We start from the raw sequence: 20,709 nt of genomic DNA, 5'->3' as shown, positions 1-20,709 counted from the left end.
TGATGCCATGTAACGTTCAGCATGAGGGAGACGAAGAACTGCTGGGCCTCGGGGCTGACGAGAGGAGACACAGGCTATCCTCCTGTCCCCTCCAGTTCTGAGCAGCTCCGAGACTGTGGCTCTCCTGATTGTTTGCCCCACAGAGAATGCCAAGGGCGAGACCTTGGAGCTGTTCCAGTCCGTCCACGGGTGGCTGATGGTGCTCTACGAGCGGGACTGCCGGCGGCGCTTCGCCCCCGAGGACCACTGGCTGCGAAAGTGAGCACGCGGTGGGAAGGGGGTTTACGGAGGCTGGTGTCCCTCTATCATGCCGCCAGCACCAGTGTGGCCTGATGCTCAGCACTCATGTTTTAGGGCAGAGAGGACTTGGTCCGTCTTCTTCATCTGTCCTTTCATCTGCATATGTCCCTATAAAGCACCTGTCAGGACAGGTCACCTCGCAGTTGCTTCTGTTAGGACACAATACGCTGAAGATGATTAGAGCTCATTATTGGCAGCAGAGCCAGCTCACATTTAGCAGATGTTTCATACGCAAACTGGAAAGAAAAGTTCTTTCAGCTGAACTAAGCAACAGGTTATGATCATTAAATGGCAGTTTTTATCAGCAGAATTAGCAGGATACAAACCACAGCTAGGTTTGTTGGGGGGTAGGGTAGGGAAATCCTCTTGCAACAGCTAAACATAAGATCATGTCTGCCTTTTTTAAATCAATGACAGATCAACTCTTATGTAACTACTGAAGTTGTGGCACTAGAATAGCGATTAGCAGACTTTTTCTGTAAAGGGCCAGACAGTAGATATTTTAGGCTTTGCACACCAGACAGCGTCTGTTGCACCTACTCAACTCTGCCATTGTAGTGCAAAAGCAGCTAGAGACAGTACCTAATGAATGGGTGTGGCTGTTCCATTAAAACTTTATTTACAAAAATGGGCAGCAGGCTGGATTTGACCCATAGGCTGTAGCTGGCCAACCCTGCCCGAGAGGATGGTTTTCTTGGTCTTTATCCCAAATCCATGTCTTTGTTTTTAAGGGACCTCAAACCTAGCGTGCTTTTCCAGGAACTTGACAAGGACAGAAAACGGGCTCAGCTGATCCTGCAGTACATCCCGCACGTCATTCCTCACAGAAATGTGAGTTGCACTCAGGGCTGGGGTCCTCCCACCAAGTTCCTGACTGTCCATTTTTGTTATACCGATTATTAGAAATGAATAAAAACGATCATTCAGTAAACGCAGATGCTGACTGGCTCTTACTCTATTCCAGCTGTTATGCCAAGTGCTGGGGGTACAGAGATTGAAGACGGTGTGAACTGTCCGTTTGGGTAGTGTGGGGTGGATGCCACGGGGATGGATGCTGTGGGCACCCAGGGCAGGGGCTCAGGAGAAGACTCCACAGGTAGAAGCGGACAGTGCTTACAGGCCCAAGGTGAGAGAGAACGTGGTGCCAGTGGAGAGCCAGGTGGAGTCAAGGCCCAAGGTGAGAGAGAACGTGGTGCCAGTGGAGAGCCAGGTGGAGTCAAGAAATGAAGCTGAGGAGGTTCGTAGGAGCTGGAGCAGGAAGGACCTTGTAAACCAAGGGTAGGAGCGTGGATTTCGTCCAGAGCCGTCGGAGAGCTTTTTAGCTGTGGAGGCACCTGGTCAGAGCTCTGCTTTAGAAAATTCCTTCTGGCCGTAGCGTGGAGGACTGGCGAGAGGCAGGTGTCATGGCAAACTGGCCTGAACTTGGGTGGGCCCACGGGAGTAGAAGGACAATGACATCAAGAGATTTTGAAGGAGGTGGCACCTCCAGGCCTTGAAGAACGATGGCACTCGGGGGGAAGGAGAGGAGGAGCTCAGAGGATGCTCAGGTTTCCGGCTTGGGTGCCTGGCTGCTCGAGAGCGCCATTCCCAGAGGTGGGGGCACAGGCGAGAGCGGGGCTGGGAGGAGCAGGGGGCAGGTGACGTGTCTGCGACTCCTCGAGGCCAGTGGACGCGAGGGTCTGGAGCGCAGGAGGGAGGACTGGGCTGGAGGGGGACTCGACATGCGGACGGCTTGCAGACCTCCTCGGTGCATTCATGGGGGAGGCTGAGGTGGTCAGGGAGCCAGAGGGAGTGAGAAGACAGGGGACGGAGGCCAGAGCCCTGCACGGGGAGAGCAGTGATCAGAGGAAGGAGGAGGACCGGGGGGTGTGGCCTACAGAGCCAAGGGGCGTGAGAGCCTTGGGAAGGGCCAGGGGCTGCGGCGGGGGCGCCTGGGAGATGAGGGGCGTCCCTGGTGTTTCGTGAGTGCTCCAGAAATGTCTGCTTCTTCAGGGGGAGGCTCCTTAGAACCCACAGGTGCCCTTTCCTTTCTCTCCTGACTTACTTAGTCCTCCTCGCTGTCCTCTGGTGTTGTCTTGACCTTGACGTCATACTTGTGGTTGCCCTTCTTTACTTCCCCTCACGCAGTGGTTCACAAACAGATGTGGCCGTTTAAATTCTTACTGCGCCTGACAGCAGAGCGTCTCAGAAGGCTTAGACAGAGCTAAGCCTCTCATGGAGATGACTTCGTCGCGCGCCCTCTATGCAGGAGCCCCTTCAGCGGCATCCCGGCCCCTGCCTCAGATAAGAGGATGCGCAGCTTGGCAAAGCAGGCCATTGTATGGCTTCTCTCTTCCCAGTGGTGGACCATCCTTCCTTGTCTTACACGATCTACTTCTCTGTAACTTCTACCCTTTGGTCCTTGAACAGCCACTGAAAGTGGATGGTGTCATCTTCTGCGGTTTGCTTTCTGGGTGCTCTGTTTTCCAAGGGTGGTGCCCTTCCCTTCTCCAGCCAGTCCTCATTTGAAGTGGGTTCCAGCCCTTCACCTCGTGGGTCTAGTCCAGGTTGATGGAATCTGACTTAAAATGCGGCTCCTCGCCCCGTTCCTGGGTGTCTGTGACTTCAGCCCTGGCCCACAGCGTCCCCACAGCGTCTGGTCTGGAATCTCCACTCCGTGTGTCTGCAGTTCACAAATGGTGCACTGGGCACCCCGGTTGCTACAGGATATTTTAAATTTTTGAGGGAAACACAGTGAAATCTGTTGGGCACCGTGTGAAGTACTTGCTTGAGTTCACAGCGTCAGCGTTAAATTCTGCTCCATTCTTCTCAGTGATGTCCTATTTGCTAAGCTGGGTTTTAAAAGAATGAAATTAAAATATTTTTAATTTCAATTTATGCGTGTTTTTTAAATACAGCTACTAAGTTCTTAGGACATGAACACTTATTAAGTTGTTAGGACTTAACTGTCTACTAAATGGAACTGTTAGGTATTTCTTTTGACCTAAGATTGCAGTAAGAAATATTACTGAGCCATTGGGGGTGCTGAGAACAAGAAAGTCTGGGAAGCTCTGGGTTTAGCTGACCTGACTGAAGAGTCCAGGCTGTATGGTAATCCTCACCAAGGGGCGCGGTGGGGGGCGCTTAAGATCGACAGCATAAAGATTATGAGCCGTTCGTCCTTGGCTCATAAATCTCTCTTTTCCCTCCCTTGGGAAAATAGGGCCCTTCCTCATCTTCTGGCCCCTGTCCTGCTCCTGTGATGGCACCGGCAGGTCTGGGATAGTGTCTGAGGCTTGGCGTGTTTTCTATGTCTCAGGCTTCCCCTCCCTCCTCACAGTGTGTGTGCTGTCCTCTTCCGGTGACGTTCTTACCGGGGCGTACAGGGGGTGAAAGCCTCTCTCCAGGCCTGCGTTGTCTCTCTCATCTGTTACTGTTATGCCATCTGCCTTAGACACCGAACCTCTCCCTCGTTCTTGATCCCACCTGAGTGGGTAGCCGGCTTATAATGCCTTTATTGCTTTCCTTAATATTTTTAAAAGTCTCAGCTCTGCCTGCTTCACACACGTGGCACTTCATCCTCTGCACTCTGTTATGTTGCTTTTACATGTTTACGTGCAGTTCATCTCCTGACTGGTACTTAAGGCCTCTCTCTCTTGCTTTGGCCTAGAAGGCCTAGAACCACGTGTGGTGGGTAGGGCTGGGTAGTATGGTGGTCTCTGCGTGGGCCCTGGTCCCCCGTGCACCAGCTGTGTGACCTTGCATGACAGTTTCCTCATCTGCAAAGTGGGATGATGATCCTTACCTAGATGTCCGCTGTGCTCACTGAGGTCTCCTAGCCCCTTGAGAGCTGGTGAGAGTTACCCCAAACCTTCTTCCCTGCCCCACGGAAACCCAGAGCCCCATCCAGTCTTTCTGCGATTCATGGGAGGCCGGCGTTCTTGTGGTCACCTCTGTAGTTCTGCCTCTGTGTCTGCTGTCTCTGCTCCATATGGTATTAACCTTGACAGGAGGCTTATCTTCTGCCTCAAGTTCTACAAGACAGCACCCCTTGATCAGGTGATCATGCTAAAGACTTGGGGGTCAGGGGAAGCAGTCATGCCACGTGGCCCCCCACGAGTTAAATACCTGTGCTTGTCTCCAGCTCCCCAGCACAGAAGGCAGAGGCGAGAGTACCCGGCATGTGCATCTCCAGCCTCCCTCGCTGTCCTCAGCCCGCGCTCTCCCTTCCGCGTTGCCCAGGAACCCCGAGAGCTTTTGCTCTTTTTCAGGGCACTTCAGTCCTAGCTTCTAGACTTGTAAACCAGCCACTTGGCGCCCCTTCACTGACTAGTCCCTCCACTGAGCACATCCCCCATCTCAGGAGGTTGTCGGCAGTGGCCTTTTTCTCTCTCAACCATATTTACTTCAGGGAGCTAATAGAATGATCAAATGAAAATGCAGTAGCCTCCCCTCGTGTATAGTTAGCTCTTATTACTACTGCGGCTGTTATTATTATTACTGTTATTATTTGTATTTAACAATGCTCTTGACTTTGGGGAGATTTACATTTTTCAGAAAAACAGCTGAGGTTGGAGTTATTTGTTCATTCCGCTGACATGATTTGAGCGCTATTACAGGATGGGGCCAAAGGTCAATGCTCTCCTAAAGGGGCCTATCAGAGTCTTGAGAATGCGAGAGGGTTCTATTTAAATGATACTTGAGAAATATTACTGGTGGGACTGCGATGTGCTTGAGGACACAGAGGAGGCAGGTGTAAAGGTCAGGGACCTTTATACTGTAGGGTCATTTACACATTTCTGACAGTAAAAAATATATATCTTTGAAATGCTTCTGTGTTTTAAATTCATGCTATTGATTTCCTCTAAAGCAGGCACGGCTATATAAAGCACCCTCTGTAACGCGTGCTGCCGCAAGGTTTTTACGGAGGATTATTGACGGAACAAGGAGAATGATTTTTCTCCCAGACTGTTCTTAGCTGGGCTCTGGCTGCAGCCAGACCACTCTTTCTGGAACCTTTCCCCTTGGCATGTATTCAGCTATATTTCTAATTCCCAAGAGCGTTTGGGGGATGTTTACTGTCCTCACAAAACACTTCTAACCTGTAGCACACATCAGAGCGTCCCATTCTGGGAGCCTCTCACGTGCTTCCATTTCATTAATTTTGTACAGTGTGTTTTAGGGGATCCTCAGTTGCTGACCCCTTTATCGGTCTCACCTTTGCTCATTTCAGAGAGTTCTCCTGTTCCGAAACATGGTGACCAAGGAGAAGGAGAAACTGGGGCTTGTGGAAACCAGCTCCGCATCCCCTCATGTCACTCACATCACCATCCGCCGGTCCCGGATGTTGGAGGTGAGAAGCCTGCTGCAGGGTGCTCTCTGTAAACTGTAGGGTTTCTGGTGGGTGACCTGTTGCCTCTGAACTGTGCTTATCACTCCTTGATCTAATGACACTGCAGCCAGGGCTGTGGGTGCAGGAAGGGCCTGTTTGTCCTGCCAGCTGCTCTGAGCACTGCTTGATTAAACACGCCCTCAGTTCTGGAGACCCCAGCGCAGCGTTTCCCTCCCTTTACCCCACAAGATGAGAGCGGCCAACACTCTGTGCCTCTGAAATGAGGACAGACACGCTTATATCTGTGCAGACTCTGTCTGTCCTGGCAAGCGCTTTGCCCAGCCGCCCAGCTGTGAGTGTGGAGGCTGGAGTGCGGGTGTTAAGTTACTGAGCCATTCTGGGAAATACATCGATCACAGAGCTACACGTTCTTTTTGGACATAAACTTAGGAGATGCACGTGAAGTGGCCCACTTACGCCAAACCCAGCGTCCAGGGTTCCTCCCATGCAGCGACTTTGTGTGACTTTGAAATAGGTGCCTGTCCTCAGGACACTGTCCTCCGTATGTCAGGAAGTTGTCATGATACGTTGATTTTGCTGGAACAAGACCCTGAACATTGTCATAATAAATGCACGCACCTGCAGTGTCTGCATCGTGCCTACCACACGCTCCTCCGGCGTTGTGCAGTGTATGTGCACGTGTGGTGATTGAGCCCCATGTCCCCATTCCCAGGAGCGGCTTGGCTTCGTTGATTTGCCCATGCTTGCTCTCTTGCCTTTCATCACACTCCAGCCACAGTTCCTCATCGGCATGTTCTGCAGCGTAGAACAGTCAGGGGATCCCAGGACAGCACGGGGCCGCATCGCCAGCCGCCAGCAAACGGCGTCGGCAGCAGCCCTTCCTCCCCACGCAGTCTCATTTCTGCCTCGGGGCATCTGTGCCGTGTTTGTCGCTCCTGGAGAACTTGTTTAAGTTCTCTGACCACTGGTGATTGACACTGACAGCTGCCGGGGAAAGGCAGCAGGTGGTGAACAGATGATTTTGACATTCTCAAAAGTAGGGATAAGAAATGTAAGTGCCCCCAGGGGCCCTGCCAGTCATGGAGATGAGTAACGCTGGCTGAGAGTGTCTCGGCACAGGGGCATTTTGTTTGCATGCTAAACGAATAGAAATATTCTCCACTTCCACTGCTTGCTCCCGTTTTTCTTGAAACACAGCCCTTGGACTGACCTCACGAGTGAGTTGATAAATGACAACTGACAACCAGCCTCAGTGTTGGGGCGCAGGAGAGGGTAGGCAGGTGGAGAGCACGTGCCTCTAAAAGAGGCCACCTGAGTATTGCCTTGTGGAGATTTGGGCTCTATAATGCTCCGGCTTGTTAAGAAAAGACCAAAATTTAGGGTTTTGTGTGAAATCCACAGATCCTTTGTGTTGTGAACTAGTCAGTTTTTGTAAAGTACCTGGAAGGTCAGATAACACCTGTCTGCCCATCAGATTCAACTTGCTGGCCACCAGTTTGCAACCTCTGCTTTGACTCAAAGAAAAAAAGCCCAGTTGTGTTGTAGGAACTCACTTCTCCAGCACTTTCTTTGTTGGACCCAGATGCACCTTTCCTGTCTCTTAAACTCCTCCATCCCACCGCCCGTCATACCCACTCCCATGTGGCCAGCACAACGGGGAGTCTGGGTGGTGGAAACTGTGGTGTCTCCTGAGAGTGACAGAATCCCCGACACCCTCCTCAAGTGTCACTGGGAGATTTACCAGACACCCGCTTACCCTAGGCCAGCTTTTTTAAACACATCCCTCAGGGACGTCAAAGGAAGGATGTCTGTCTTAGATTTTAGGCAAAGTCCGTTTTCGTCTTTACGTTCCATTGGGATACATCCTGTCATGAAATTGATCACTGGTGTTCATACTGAATTAGGAAGGAGAGAGGGTCATTGATTCAGTTACCCCAGTTCTCACGATTCAGTGGTTTGGTTATCAGAACTTGAGAGCCCAGTGGCCTTTGCTTGATTAGGACACAAGGGGGCATCAAAAAGCCGATATTTGACCCATGATATCCTGGGCTTTTATTCTGTCCCCTTTTTTATGGTTTGTACTGAAGGTGAGGCTTGTGTATTAGGCTTCCAGGTGATGGTCCAAAGTCCTGCAGGAAGGCCTCTCCTCACAGGGGGTGAACGGGGGCCAGAACACCAGCATTGCAGAACTAGAAGGAGCCGTGGACACACCCTTGCTCATCCCTTTCCCCTCACCCCGTCAAAGGCAGGACTGAGGCCAGAGGAATTCAGGGTCACTCAGGTGTCAGTGACAGAGCTGGACCTGGAAGCCGGTTCTCCCGTCCCCCGTCAGTGTTCTGTGCATCCGCTGTTTGAGATGCAGAAGAGAAGAGGAACGCCCAGTCCCCCTCTCACCTTCCCCCGGGGCACAGATACAGAATCCTCCAGAGAGGGCAGTGGGGTGCAACAGGAAGTATGTCAGAGGAGGTGGGCAGCAAATTCCTCTCTACAGGGTTTCAAAGGGAGGGTAAAGTGGGGCTGATCCAGCAAAACTGAGATTTGAGTCCAGCAAACATTCCTGGAGCACCTGCCATGAGCTTGACCACTTGCTAAGAGCTTTCACATAGACCATCTCGTTTAATCTGCATGACACTGACATACCTCCTAACACGTGCTAAGGTTAGGGAAGCATCATTTTAAAGCAGAATGGAGGAAGTCCAGCAGGCAGGGGCATGTTAGAATTCTCTCCCCGTCCCCACTCAGTGCCAAGATAATTACCTTACATTTAGGCAGAATGATTGAAATGCTGCAGCAGCTGCCTGGTGACTCCCTGTTTTTCTCTCCTTTTCGTCTAACTTAATGATTTTCATATTTCATGTGCATAAAATATGTACTTTTCAGGATTGTACACTCAAAACCATGTTCTTATTCCTTCAGGTGACTTAGGGGATTTCAGAGGTAGTTTTTTTTCTCTGCTCACTAACTTCGGAACCTAACTCCTAAATGAGATGGGTAGCCACCATGGCACAGGCCTTTGCATCAGTAGGTGAGCACAAGGAAAACATCGGCAGGAAGGCAGCAAGGGTTCCCCAAAACAGGTCTTGCCATACTGGCCTCATTTGCTTTGTGACAAGGAACCAGACTGGCAGGTGAGTGGGTGCTGTGGAGATGGCCTGTCTGATGTCAACAGAGCATCTCAGAGCACTGTACTTGTGCCTGAGGGGAGGAATGTGGGGTGGCCACAATAGGACGTGGCAGCTGATTTGTAACCTATTCTGTGACAGTATCTAAAGACATCGGTTTGACCCTGGTTATGGGGCCTCTCAGGCTGGGCCAAAGTACTCCTCCCTGGGCCCAATCGTGTTCTAAGCACGGTTTTTTATAATCACTGCTCTGAAATGAAAGCCTAAGCAGCTTGCCCGTCAGCACCCACCTGCCAGGAATACATTTGAGGACAGGCTCTGGAGCCAGGAAGGCCTCGACAGATCAGAATCAAGAGGTAGACTGTGCACGATGATTTAGCAGGAGAGCTCCAGAGTCTTGTCCTAGCTTTCTGGACAGGGAGACATGCCCAGTGGCTGTGTGTCTCAAGGGAGCCGACCACAAGCCGGAGGTGCTGAGGCCTCTCTTTCCACTGCTTCTGCCCTCCTCCAGGCCCAGCAGCACTCCTGACACCCATCTCCCTGCTTCCTGCCATCCCTCTGCTTTCCTTCCAACAGAAAGATCTTCCTAAGACAGAAAGCCAGCCATGTGACTCTCTGCCTAAACTCTTCCGTGGCTCCCCAGCGCCCTCAGGAAATAACCTAAATTCCCAGCATGACTCCCAGCCTTTCATGATCTGGGGAAAGTTACCAGGAGCTGAGTGGTGGGGGGCTACTATGATTTTTCATCTTACAGCTTTCATCTTGTCTCAGTGTCTTCCGTCCTGTCTGATGACCGAGAGCTTGTCGTGACTCATCTTGTCTAATCTCTCCATCTCACTGCTCTGCATCTTCCTGAGAGCAGTCTCCCCTTGCCAAAGAGTGGTAAAGTCACATCCCCAAAATGAATTTTTCTTTTAACAGGCTCTCATCTAGAAGCAGGTGAAAACTGCTGGCTCTCCTCACGCACCTGTGCGTCCTGACACATTTAGTAATTACACTGGGAAGGCTTCCTACAGGGGAGAGGGAGCTTTGAGCAGGGAGCCCTGAATTATGCAAGGGGGCCTTGGGTTCCTAATGGGCTATAATTCTGCCCTTGGCAGGATGGCTACGAGCAACTTCGGCAGCTCTCCCAGCACGCCATGAAGGGCGTCATCCGCGTGAAGTTTGTCAATGACCTCGGGGTGGACGAGGCAGGGATTGATCAAGATGGCGTTTTCAAGGAGTTCTTGGAAGAGATCATCAAGAGGGTGTTTGACCCGGCACTCAACCTGTTCAAGGTATTTAAAGGGCACGAGAGCGTGGTTGACGGCAGCCAGATTCGAGGTGACAGATGAGAAGTGAAGGCCTTGCTCGTTGCAAGGCATTTAACTTCCCTGTCCTTACCCGTCCTTTTGCCTTGCAGACAACCAGTGGGGACGAGAGACTCTACCCTTCGCCCACGTCCTACATTCATGAGAATTACCTGCAGCTCTTTGAGTTTGTGGGCAAGATGCTGGGGAAAGCTGTGTATGAGGTAGGCACGTTAAGAACCAGTGAACAGGAATGGAAAATAAAATGTTCTAAGTACCGCGGGCTTCGTATACATGTAAGTGACCAGGTACACAGTGGCAACTACCTGTCACAAGGATAAAGGCGAGGAGAGGGGGACAGGAGCCAGCGCCAGCCGTGTTGGTGTCAGGGAAGGGCGACAGCAGAGCTACGTTACGGGCTTGCTGTAGGTGGTCAATGAGGTAATAAGGTAAACATCTCCCATGGTGGCAGGCAGCTGGTCACGAGGGACGTCGGAGCTGCCATCCTCACTGTTATTAGGAGGAAGGGTGTCTAAGCTTCTGCTCCCGCTGTCGTGGGGTCGGGGTGGTGGGGCCTTCCGCAGGCTCTGGGCGCGCCCTCCCGGCTCCTGGTCCCTCTCCCCTGAGAGCCCACCAACTGGCAGGACTGCTTCCAGGTGGCACTTTACCCTCTGCCCTTAGGACCCTGCTCCCCAGGAAGGAAGTAAAGCTCCAGCTTGAGCTCATCAGCAGCCTGTCCCTGTGGCCTCACAGCGGACTCCAGAGCCGCAGGGGACCAGTCCCTCCCCACCCTGCCTCACCCCCAGCGGCCGCCACCTGAGTAGTGCTCGTGTCACACCCATCACAAAGCCCAGGGAGGCCAGGATGCCTTCCAGAGGCAAAGAAGCTATAGCGGGCCAGGCTGAGAGAGGAGGTCATGTGGGGTGAACATACTGTGACTCTTGACTAGTCCATCGTTCTCTCTGTGTAAACAGCCCCGGTCCACGGCCTCAGCCCTTGCTGTGATGATGTCAGGTGCCCCATCTGAGTCCAAGTACCCTCCAGGCCTCCTCCTGCCCTGGACTGGTTGGGTGGCCTGGGCTCATTCTCTGTGCTTCTGTTTCCACATCTGCAAAATGGAGACAATTTCTCAGTTGATTCTCCTTTTTTACAAAAAAAACAAAACAAAACAAAAGAACAAAAAAAACCCATGAGGCCCTGCCTGGGCATATGCCGTGTTTTTCCTTTGAACGTGTAGCTGTGATGAGACCCAGGAGAGGCTGGGCCAGCTGAAAAACACCACTTCCTCGCTTTGTAAATGTCCTCCCCCACTTCCTGGGCCTAGTCTCCGTCTCCTCCCTCTCCGGCAATAAGGACCTCGTGGGTCCTGATGAGGAGTGGCCTGTGTTAACTCACCTCACCCTCGTCCTCAGTACAGGCCTGTCGTGGGGTTTGATTGGCTCTCCCTTCTCAGTCTCTGCAGCCCGCACACCTCTCTCCACCCAGTGCAGTCTGTCTGAAGTTCCTGGCGTCGTGCAAGGGCTTCCGGGCTGTGTCCCTGCGTGTCCCTGCCTCCAGGCCGTTCCCCACAGGAATTAGCCGTGCGGAGAGCCCTCCCAGGGCTGCCTGCTGCCCTCCGGATAGAATCCAGACTCCAGGAGGCTTATGAGCTCTTCCTGATCTGCCCTGTTTGCCTCCCTGGCCTTCTCGCTCACCCCCTCCTTCACACCCCGTGCTGGGGCCAGACAGACCTCTGTTCCAGCCCTGGAGGGCACCTGTGAGCCTTGTACTGAAGGCCTGCTCAGCTATCCCTTCCTCCTGGAAACTTTCCCCACCTTGCTCGTTTAACCCTTAAAACTGAGGCTGCTCTGGTCCCCATTTACGGATGATAAAGCCAATGCCCCGTGGCCTAGCAGCAGCGGAGCTGGGATGTGATCCCTGAGCTGTGCAGCTGCAAAGCCTGGGCCCTTAACCACTAGGTGGTAATGTCCCCAGGAGGCGCTCAACTGTGTTTAGGTGGTAGGGAGGTATTGCTCTCCAGATTGAAAATTTAGGAGGTCTAGAGATGTCATTGGCGCCCTCGGAGCCCCGTCTGCAGCCCGAGCCGCCCCGGATGAGATCACCGAGACGGGCTTCTGGGCGGCAGGTGGCAGCTCCTGTCTCCTCTCTGGCAGGGGATTGTGGTGGACGTGCCCTTTGCATCCTTCTTCCTGAGCCAGCTGCTCGGGCACCACCACAGTGTCTTCTACAGCTCTGTGGATGAACTGCCTTCTCTGGACTCCGAGTTCTATAAAAACCTCACTTCCATTAAGGTCAGTGTGGAAGGCGGCACGGCTTAGCTGAGTGCCGGTGTGAACTCAGCCAAGTGACGCCCCGTGGGGTTCAGCTGTACCCCGTCGTCATGGGGTGGAGTGGGGTTTCCTGCTGTGGGGAAGTGGCGCACTCCTTAGCCACTGCAGGGCCTCCTGTCCCCTGCTGGGCACTTCCTCCCGGGACTGATGCCCACAGCCTCCTTCCTCCAGGTGATGAGTGGCCTTTTCCTTTGTTTCAAGTTATGCGGCAGCCATAGTGGTAGCTGCCCAAGCCGATGTCATAGGCAGGGAGTGTTAAAACCTTCAAGGATGTAGCACTCCTTGGCCTCTACATTGTCCCTTTCTCTGCTGCTTTAGCGGTACGATGGGGACATTGCTGACTTGGGCCTGACACTGTCATATGATGAGGATGTCATGGGTCAGGTAGGTGGGCCTCTGGCCGAACCTTCTTCCGCCTCCCTCCTTTGGCTTCCTAAGACCTGCCCTACTCTGGGTGTTTTCCCCAGGAGACCCACAGACTGGGGCTCTGTCTGTCTGTCTGTCCACCCTTCTCCTCTGCCTCCCCAGCCCCTTTGCTACCCTGCCAGGAGGGAGGGCGCTCCCCTCCCCTTCCCAGCTGACCTGGCCTTGGCCTGCTCGCCACCCAGAGAGCTCCCACAGAGACCCTGCTCTGCTTCCAGGGCACTTTGGGGTCATTTCTGATGGAAGCCGTGACTCCTACTTTGTACACTGCTTTTCGTTACCATGGTGAGGATTAGCTGTTCCAGAGGATCATGACTGAGACACGGGGAAGAAACCACCTGACAGGGCGTGCCTCTAACAGAATCCTGTCCTTGCTCCGCCTCGGCATGGAGAGCGGAGCAGGGAAAAAAGACCCTTGAAGTCATGGCAGCAGAGGGGCTTCCCCCAGACTTTCTCTGCCCTGATTTTCCTTGCAGGGCTCCCAGCCCCTCCATTTGCACCCCCGGACCCCTGCATGAGCCCCAGTGTGCACGTGGTGTTAGGGCTGCTCTGGAGCTCGTAGTACAGGGCCGGCTTCCCAGGGCCTCGGCGAGGTCACTCAGTCTCCCTGAGCCACACTTTCCTTATCTCAACAAATGCCACTTGCCGAATGAGTCCTTGCTGGGACGAGTGTCACCAGACGCCCTCTAGACCGCACGCCCTGTCCTCCTCCTGAAGAGCCGCTGAGCACGCTGGCACATGGGGCCCTAAGAAGCCCATGAGAAAGAAGCCTGCTGTGGTTGTGTTACCCCAACCTTCCCCAGCTCACGTGGTCACAGGACTCCTCTTTCAGGGAGGGCACACCACCTCACAGAGAGATTCTCCAGGTAGTGGTGCACAGACCAGGAGTTCCCTGGAACCTATTGTGGGAAACACCAGGCTGGGCATTCCTAAGGGCCATCCAGCTTTAACTCCTGCGGCGTCAGCCCCGAGATGTTGATAGCAGTGGGACTAGAGGGCACCGTTACTCCTTTCCAGGTCTCTAGAGTTACAGTATATTATGTTAGTAGAATTTCTATTAAAATTAGCTTTGAAATGATCCATTCTTTGATTTTTAGGCGACCCACAAGACTTCTTGAAGTTGAGGAAAGCAGTTGATTCTATAGCGTTTTTGAATCTTTAATCAGATTTTGAGACTTCTTCCCGATATTCTTAATTTTCTGTCCTGACTATAAAAATAGTGCAAACTTCTAACCAAAAATTCGGCTACAATAAAAGCATAAAGGTGAAAGTGAAAACCACCTATAGTGCTGGTGCCTGGAGAGCGCCACTGTTAACATGTGGCCTGAGGCTTTTTCTCCCTGGGCACATATATAATTTTTTGCATACCTTGCCTGCTGTTATATAATCTGCTCTTTCCCCCCACCTTTTCAAGAAATGTACTTTTTCATCATAGTTTTTAATAGCGCCACGGTATTCCAAGGTGTGGTTGTACCAGTGTTTATTTATCCGCCCTCCTGCGCTCTTCACTGCTGACACGTTCCCTTCCACGACACCCCGGAGCCTTAATACACACGTTTGAACGAGGATCAGATGAGAAGGAACCTGTCATATTGATCATGCAGGGCCGGCTTGTTGATACTTAAGCCCTGGCTTTTTGTGAAAATGATTGTTGCCAAACATGTCTCATCTTCCTCTTTCGTTATTATGGATGTCGGCATCAGGCCCTTTCATCTTCAGGAAGCTTTATTTTCTCATTAGAATTCTCTTGAGTAATTGTTCCCCTTCCTCTCCCCCAGCTTGTTTGCCATGAACTGATTCCTGGAGGGAAGACCATTCCTGTTACAAATGAAAATAAGTGAGTATGGCAATTAGATTTTTAAGGTCACCACTTGAAAAGACTTCATTCTGGCCGTCTGGGCTTACTTGGAGAATTTAGTAAGATAAATTGAAGTAGAAAGAGGCCGTAAATATCATAATGGAATTTCCTGGTTACAGTTCATAGGCCGAAATCGTATTAAATTCGATTTGCAAAATAAGAATTGACAATTTATATTTTGCAATAGCACTTCTAAGGTCAGAGGCACCCAGGCCGTGGTGTTCCTAGGAATTTAATGACGGCTCTAGATGCAGACAGATGGATTCTGAGCCGGTCGGGCACGAAGTCCTGAACCCAGAGGGCACGGAGGCGGAAAGACTCCTTGGAGGGGCAGATCATTTCGGAATGAGGGTGTGTGGCAGTTGTACAAAAACACTGTTCTTGAGAAGACACAGTGATGAATTCAGATGCAGCAGACAGGTCCTCAGACGTGGGGAGACCCTGAGGCCCAGCAGCCCTTGTCACAGATAACAGGCTTTTAGGAATCTATCATAAATGGTCCCTCAGAGCAAAGCCCCTCCATGCGTGTCTCCACCCAGCCCTGTACTCACCTAATTAAACAGTAGGACCCGGCTCAAGGAGTAGATACTGGCCCTTTTGTCAATCTGTCAGTCTCCTGCCACTAGGCTCAGCTGAACATCTGAACTGTTAATCTGAGCATCACTCTCTTCAGTGACAGGTGAGAGCTTAGTCCTACCCGGTGAGTCATTTGGATCAGATGCTGTCCCCAAGCATCATGTCCCTCTCAGGTCGGATCAGTCAGTCCACGCGCTCGGGGAGCTTTTATTTAGACTGTCAGAATAGTCAGGAGAGCAGACCCAATTCTCATCATGATTGAAATACACCCATTTTGACTCTTGGCCATGGGGCCTTAGAGTGACAGCCGAGAAAGAACAGGGGCCACAGGGTGGGTGGAAGCTGCCTGGGGGTGTCAGAGAGCAGGGTGGGTCCTGAGCCTGCCCACCGTGTGCCTGGAATCATCCCTTCAGAGGGTTTCACATGAGAACGCGTGTAAAGTACCTTCCAGGATGTCTGGCTCAAAGGAGGCCCTTAATAAATGAAAGCAGTGATGTCACCATCATCAGGTATGTTACCCTCAGATGGGCCCTGTTTTGCCAGGCATGGCACGGGGATGATGGTAGGAGCCGTATGTACAGCAGCCAGGGGAGGTGGGTTGATGCAGCCTGGGTTGGAGTGAGGTTCCTGTCCTGCCTGGAAACCTACCTGGAAAGTCATTTCACAAACTCTTACATGTTCTTAGCATAAAACCTCAGTATAAGGGCAAGGACGTTCAGTTCTGCAGACTCTTTTTTTTTTTAACTTTTGGGTTTATTTATTTTATTTATTTATTTATTTATGGCTGTGTTGGGTCTTCGTTTCTGTGCGAGGGCTTTCTCTAGTTGTGGCAAGTGGGGGCCACTCTTCATCGCGGTGCGCGGGCCTCTCATTATCGCGGCCTCTCTTGTTGCGGAGCACAGGCTCCAGACGCGCAGGCTCAGTAACTGTGGCTCACGGGCCTAGTTGCTCTGCGGCATATGGGATCTTCCCAGACCAGGGCTCGAACCCGTGTCCCCTGCATTGGCAGGCAGGTTCTCAACCACTGCGCCACCAGGGAAGCCCCTCTGCAGACTCTTAAAAGGCCTGACATCACCAGGACCTGCTCCTGCAGAGTGATACTTGAGCTTGCACTTCCTGGGTGTTCGATGGGAAAGTCTCCGAGGCTCCCTCCCTCTTTTGGTAAAATGGAACAGTATTAGTCACCTGCTTCAACGAGTACATGAAAGGAATAGCAGTGATAGAAAAAAAAAATCATATTTAAGTATATCAGTGTGCAAGCTTACCACTGGAAGCTTTTTTTAAATAGGCATATTTTCCAGGTCAGTAACTCAGATCTGAGCATCGTGGGGTAAAACAGATTTATTTGGACTGTACTAACACCTGGGCTGGGCTCACATTCTTTCATCTGAGTAAATGGTTTGCTAAGAAATCAGCAATGCTGGCAAGCCTGTGAAAAGGGATTTCACCTGGGCGGAAGCATTGCATTGTGCCGTGCAGCTGCAGATGAACTACTTGTGTTGGTGAAAGCAGACCTGGAAGACCGGCTGCTTGGAACCGTCGTTAGTGCTCCAACTTCCTTGTTAAGCCTAATTGTCAGCCAGCTGCATGTGGTTAAAGCTTTCTGCAGCCTTACCTTCTCATGGCCTAGACTCCTTGTCCAGTCCAGCAAGGTTTTGGTTGAGTTTCAACATGAAACAGTTTTTCTCTGGAGGACTGAACAGTATCTTAATTGGTTTATGTCCAAAAGGATGAAGTTAAATAAAAGTCCCTTTGTCCTAAAGAAGGGCCCTCTCCTTAGCTGGAGAATGTCTCACTTTGATTCTTGACAGTGAGGTTACCCCAACGTCTGACCCACTGGCTTTTGGGAGGAGTGCATGGGGTGACGCCCTTGACACTAACGCTTTCACAGTGGCACACCGTGGGCCGTTCAGGAGGGCTGTCATCCTCATCGCCGTTGTTCTGGTGAAGTGCTCTGGTGCTATTTGTGTTTTTGTAAAATGATTCAGAACTGACTGGACTCAATCTTTCAGCCCATCAGCAACCGCCCACCCTGTCCTGTTAATTTCCGTTGTTTTCCCTTGTTGGCAACAGAATTAGCTACATCCATCTGATGGCCCACTTTCGAATGCACACTCAAATCAAGAACCAGACAGCTGCCCTCATTAGTGGATTCCGTTCCATCATCAAACCTGAGTGGACCCGGATGTTCTCGACCCCTGAGCTACAGCGACTCATCTCCGGGGACAATGCTGAGATCGATCTGGAAGATTTAAAGTAAGGAGTGAGTGCAGGGGCAAGGTTAAAATTCTTAGGCCTCCAAGAAAGCAAGCTGCTCCTTTGCTGGGTTCCTTTTGGAGAGTTTTCAGGGTCCTGTCTCCAGGTGGACTCCTCCTCCCTGATCTCTGGGTGAGTTGCTTTGGAAGAAAAGCTCAAGCCCTTGTCTGCCTGGAGACTGAGAAGCAGAAGCAGAGCTTGAGGCCCGTGGGGCTCTCCAAAGTCCTAGGAAACAGTGGCGCAGGGTCTCCTGTCGGCTTCTGCTGGGAAACAACAGGGCCTACAATGCAACGCTCCACCCACTGAGCTTCCGGGACCTGGGGTTACTAAGGCATGAACCTCTGGCTTAAGAGAAGTTTGTCGTCACCCAGGCTGGCCAGAGTTTGCTGTGCCGCTTGTCTAAATTCCATGCCTGCCTGTGTCTGTAAGCGCCCGTCAGAATGTGTGGTTGAGCCCTTGTCTGCATTGTTTTCAGGAAGCACACAGTGTACTACGGTGGTTTCCATGGAAGTCACAGGGTCATTATCTGGCTCTGGGATATCCTGGCCTCTGACTTCACGCCCGACGAGAGAGCCATGTTTCTGAAGGTATTTCATATGTTACCTATATGTGCAGGGGGACATAATTCCAGAAGTTGATTCTCAAGAGAATCAGTTTTTCCAGCAGGGCCTCTTGTAGGCATAACAGTCTCTGCCAACCTGTAGAGCTGCTTACCCCTCTCTCCTAGAAAGAGGAAAGCCGGTCTCTCCTAACCACGTGGTCAGTGCCCCACACAGCAGGCATGTTTATGTCTCTGGGTGGCCTGTCACCACACCTGCAGTTCCTTGTCCTGTGCCTGCCCTTTTCTGTGGCTGCAGACAGCCCCAGAGCCAGGGGGAAGCCACAGAACTGTTGTACAGGAGAGAATGTGACTGTACTTTCTTTAAATATAATGATAGCAGAGCCCCAAGGCTCTCCCTGCCCTCCAATCCTCCTCCTGTCCCAGGAGACTGACCACCCCTCCCTCCCTGGACCAGCTCTGGCTGGCAGCGGGCAGCAGGCCTGATCGGCCTGAACTGGGAGGGGCACAGACTCGCCTGCGTCTGTTTCCTCATCCTTCAAACGGGTCAAGTCACACAGCACCTGTGGTATGATTAGCTGAGCTCGGGTTCACAGAGGACACAGCACAGTGTGGAAATGCTTCTAAATAGGATCTGCTGCTGCTGCGGTCTTTATGGTGGAAAATACAGGATATTAGGATAGTAATATATCTTGTCAATACTTTTTGTAAAAACTGTTTTTGAAGCATGACACGTAAACTTTTTGGATGGTCTCAGGAATCTCACTACCATTTATAACATTGTTTAAATGGTAATATTTATTTTAAGACCCAAACACTCAGCCTGACACGGAGTTTTGAAGCACAGCTCGGTGTCGTAAGTAGCAGGTCCCTAGATCCCCTAGAGAAGGGAGAGCACTGGGCTAATGTTGAACTAAAGAAAGCGAATGGTTTCTTAGGACTTCCCTGTGCAGGTTAAGCACTTGGATTTCCAGGTGGGTAGATGCCTCTCTCTGTCCAGGCAGGACTAGTCATTTTGGGAAATGACGCAGGAGCTGCCGTCTGGAAAATGCAAGGAATTCCAAGAGTGTAGCAAGGAAGCGAGGCTGGCTGCCCACAGGCCCCATTTGGGGCCTCCAGTACCTTGGTCTGCCCTCAGCCCCGCTGGCTCCTGAGGCCTGGTTTTTGTTAGCGTGCTGAGAGGAGATTAGGAAGCAAGCTCACAGGGGCTGCCCGGCAACCCAGCAGGCACGCGTGCTCAGGGCGCCACCCGCACGTCCTCTGTGTGTGGCGAAGAAGCCGAGCGGAAAGGCAGGTGCAGAGCGAGCGCTCACGATTGGTGGTGTGGTGCGTGCCCCTGGCCTCGGCCCTCGGCTCGGGCCTCCCCCAGCACGCTTAGCGGGCCCGCTGGCTCCTCCCTCTCCCCTCTCCCCTCTCCCCTCTCCCCTCTCCCCTCTCCCCTCTCCCCCTCCCCTCTCCCCTCTCCCTCTCCCTCTCTCCCCTCTCCCCTCTCCCCTCTCCCCTCTCCCCTCTCCCTCTCCCCTCTCCCCTCTCCCTCTCCCCTCTCCCTCTCCCCTCTCCCCTCTCCCTCTCCCTCTCTCCCCTCCCCTCTCCCCTCTCCCCTCTCCCCTCTCCCCTCTCACCTCTCCCTCTCCCTCCCCTCCCCTCTCCCCTCTCCCTCTCCCCTCTCCCCTCCCTCCCCTCCCTCCTCCCCTCCCCTCCCCCTCTCCCTCTCCCCCTCCCCTCCTCCCCCTCCCCTCCCCCTCCCCCTCCCCCTCCCCCTCCCCCCTCCCCCTCTCCCCCTCCCCTCTCCCCCTCCCCTCCCCCTCCCCTCCCCCCTCCCCCTCTCCCCTCCCCCTCTCCCTCTCCCTCTCCCTCTCCCCTCTCCCCTCTCCCCTCTCCCTCTCCCCTCTCCCCTCTCCCCTCTCCCTCTCCCCTCTCCCCTCTCCCCTCTCCCCTCTCCCCTCCCCCTCCCCCTCCCCCTCTCTCCCTCTCCCCTCTCCCCTCTCCCCTCTCCCCTCTCCCCTCTCCGGTGCTCTTGTCGAGTGGTCTCTCCCTGAGGACGGCGTCAGCCAGGCCCACTCTGACTCCCAGCCCTGCTTTGTGTTGCAGTTTGTGACCAGCTGCTCCAGGCCCCCTCTCCTGGGATTTGCCTACCTCAAGCCTCCCTTCTCCATACGCTGTGTGGAAGTGTCGGATGATCAGGTACCGCTGCGGGGGAAGAGCCGGCCCCTCTTGGTGGTGCCTGCTGCACCTACCGGGTGGGGCGCTTACCCAGTCATATCCACGGGGTGGGCAGCCGGGCTCCTTGGCCGGGTGAGAAGGTGTCGCGGTTCTCGGGCCAGGAGCACAGGCGGGCCACTTTGGGGCCTCAGCTCTCCTGGAGGTCCCTTTCTCGTTACTCCCTCAGGGAAGAATACCTGCGGGGCGTTTTTCGTAGCTGCTGGTACAGGTCTGAGTGGCAGTGTGGGAGAGGGGTTGGAACGTGGGCTCAGGAATTGGACAAGCGCAGGCTTCAACTCCTCCACCTGCCGGCTGTGCCCACCTGGGTACGCGGCCTCATTCCCTCCTCTGCAGAGGGAGAGTGGACGCCCTAGGGGTTATCGTGTTCTATGTGCCACAAGCCTGACCCATAGTGGGTGCTCAGATGGTAGCCGTTGTTATAAGTTTCTCACCCCCCATAAA

General features: G+C 52.9%; 1 protein-coding gene across 6 annotated transcripts in view; it reads left to right on the top strand.

The window, feature by feature from the left end:
- UBE3B (ubiquitin protein ligase E3B) overlaps positions 1-20,709 on the top strand; it is a 56,313-nt gene that overhangs the window by 33,015 nt on the left and 2,589 nt on the right. For 4 of the 6 annotated variants that reach the window (XM_059893604.1, XM_059893602.1, XM_059893603.1 and 1 more), the window contains 11 exons: positions 144-258; positions 1,032-1,131; positions 5,513-5,632; positions 9,855-10,031; positions 10,157-10,267; positions 12,197-12,334; positions 12,692-12,757; positions 14,575-14,633; positions 17,304-17,486; positions 17,962-18,073; positions 20,137-20,229. In XM_059893604.1, coding sequence (XP_059749587.1) covers positions 144-258; positions 1,032-1,131; positions 5,513-5,632; positions 9,855-10,031; positions 10,157-10,267; positions 12,197-12,334; positions 12,692-12,757; positions 14,575-14,633; positions 17,304-17,486; positions 17,962-18,073; positions 20,137-20,229 — 1,274 coding nt within the window. The remainder of the gene's footprint in view (positions 1-143; positions 259-1,031; positions 1,132-5,512; positions 5,633-9,854; positions 10,032-10,156; positions 10,268-12,196; positions 12,335-12,691; positions 12,758-14,574; positions 14,634-17,303; positions 17,487-17,961; positions 18,074-20,136; positions 20,230-20,709) is intronic. The other 2 variants (XM_059893605.1, XM_059893606.1) reach the window with 2 other exon arrangements.

This window comes from Balaenoptera ricei, chromosome 14 (assembly GCF_028023285.1).
Source record: "Balaenoptera ricei isolate mBalRic1 chromosome 14, mBalRic1.hap2, whole genome shotgun sequence".
NCBI classification, from domain to species: domain Eukaryota; kingdom Metazoa; phylum Chordata; class Mammalia; order Artiodactyla; family Balaenopteridae; genus Balaenoptera; species Balaenoptera ricei.
The sequence above is the reverse complement of the archived record's forward strand: the minus strand, read 5'-3'. Positions and strand labels throughout refer to the sequence as shown.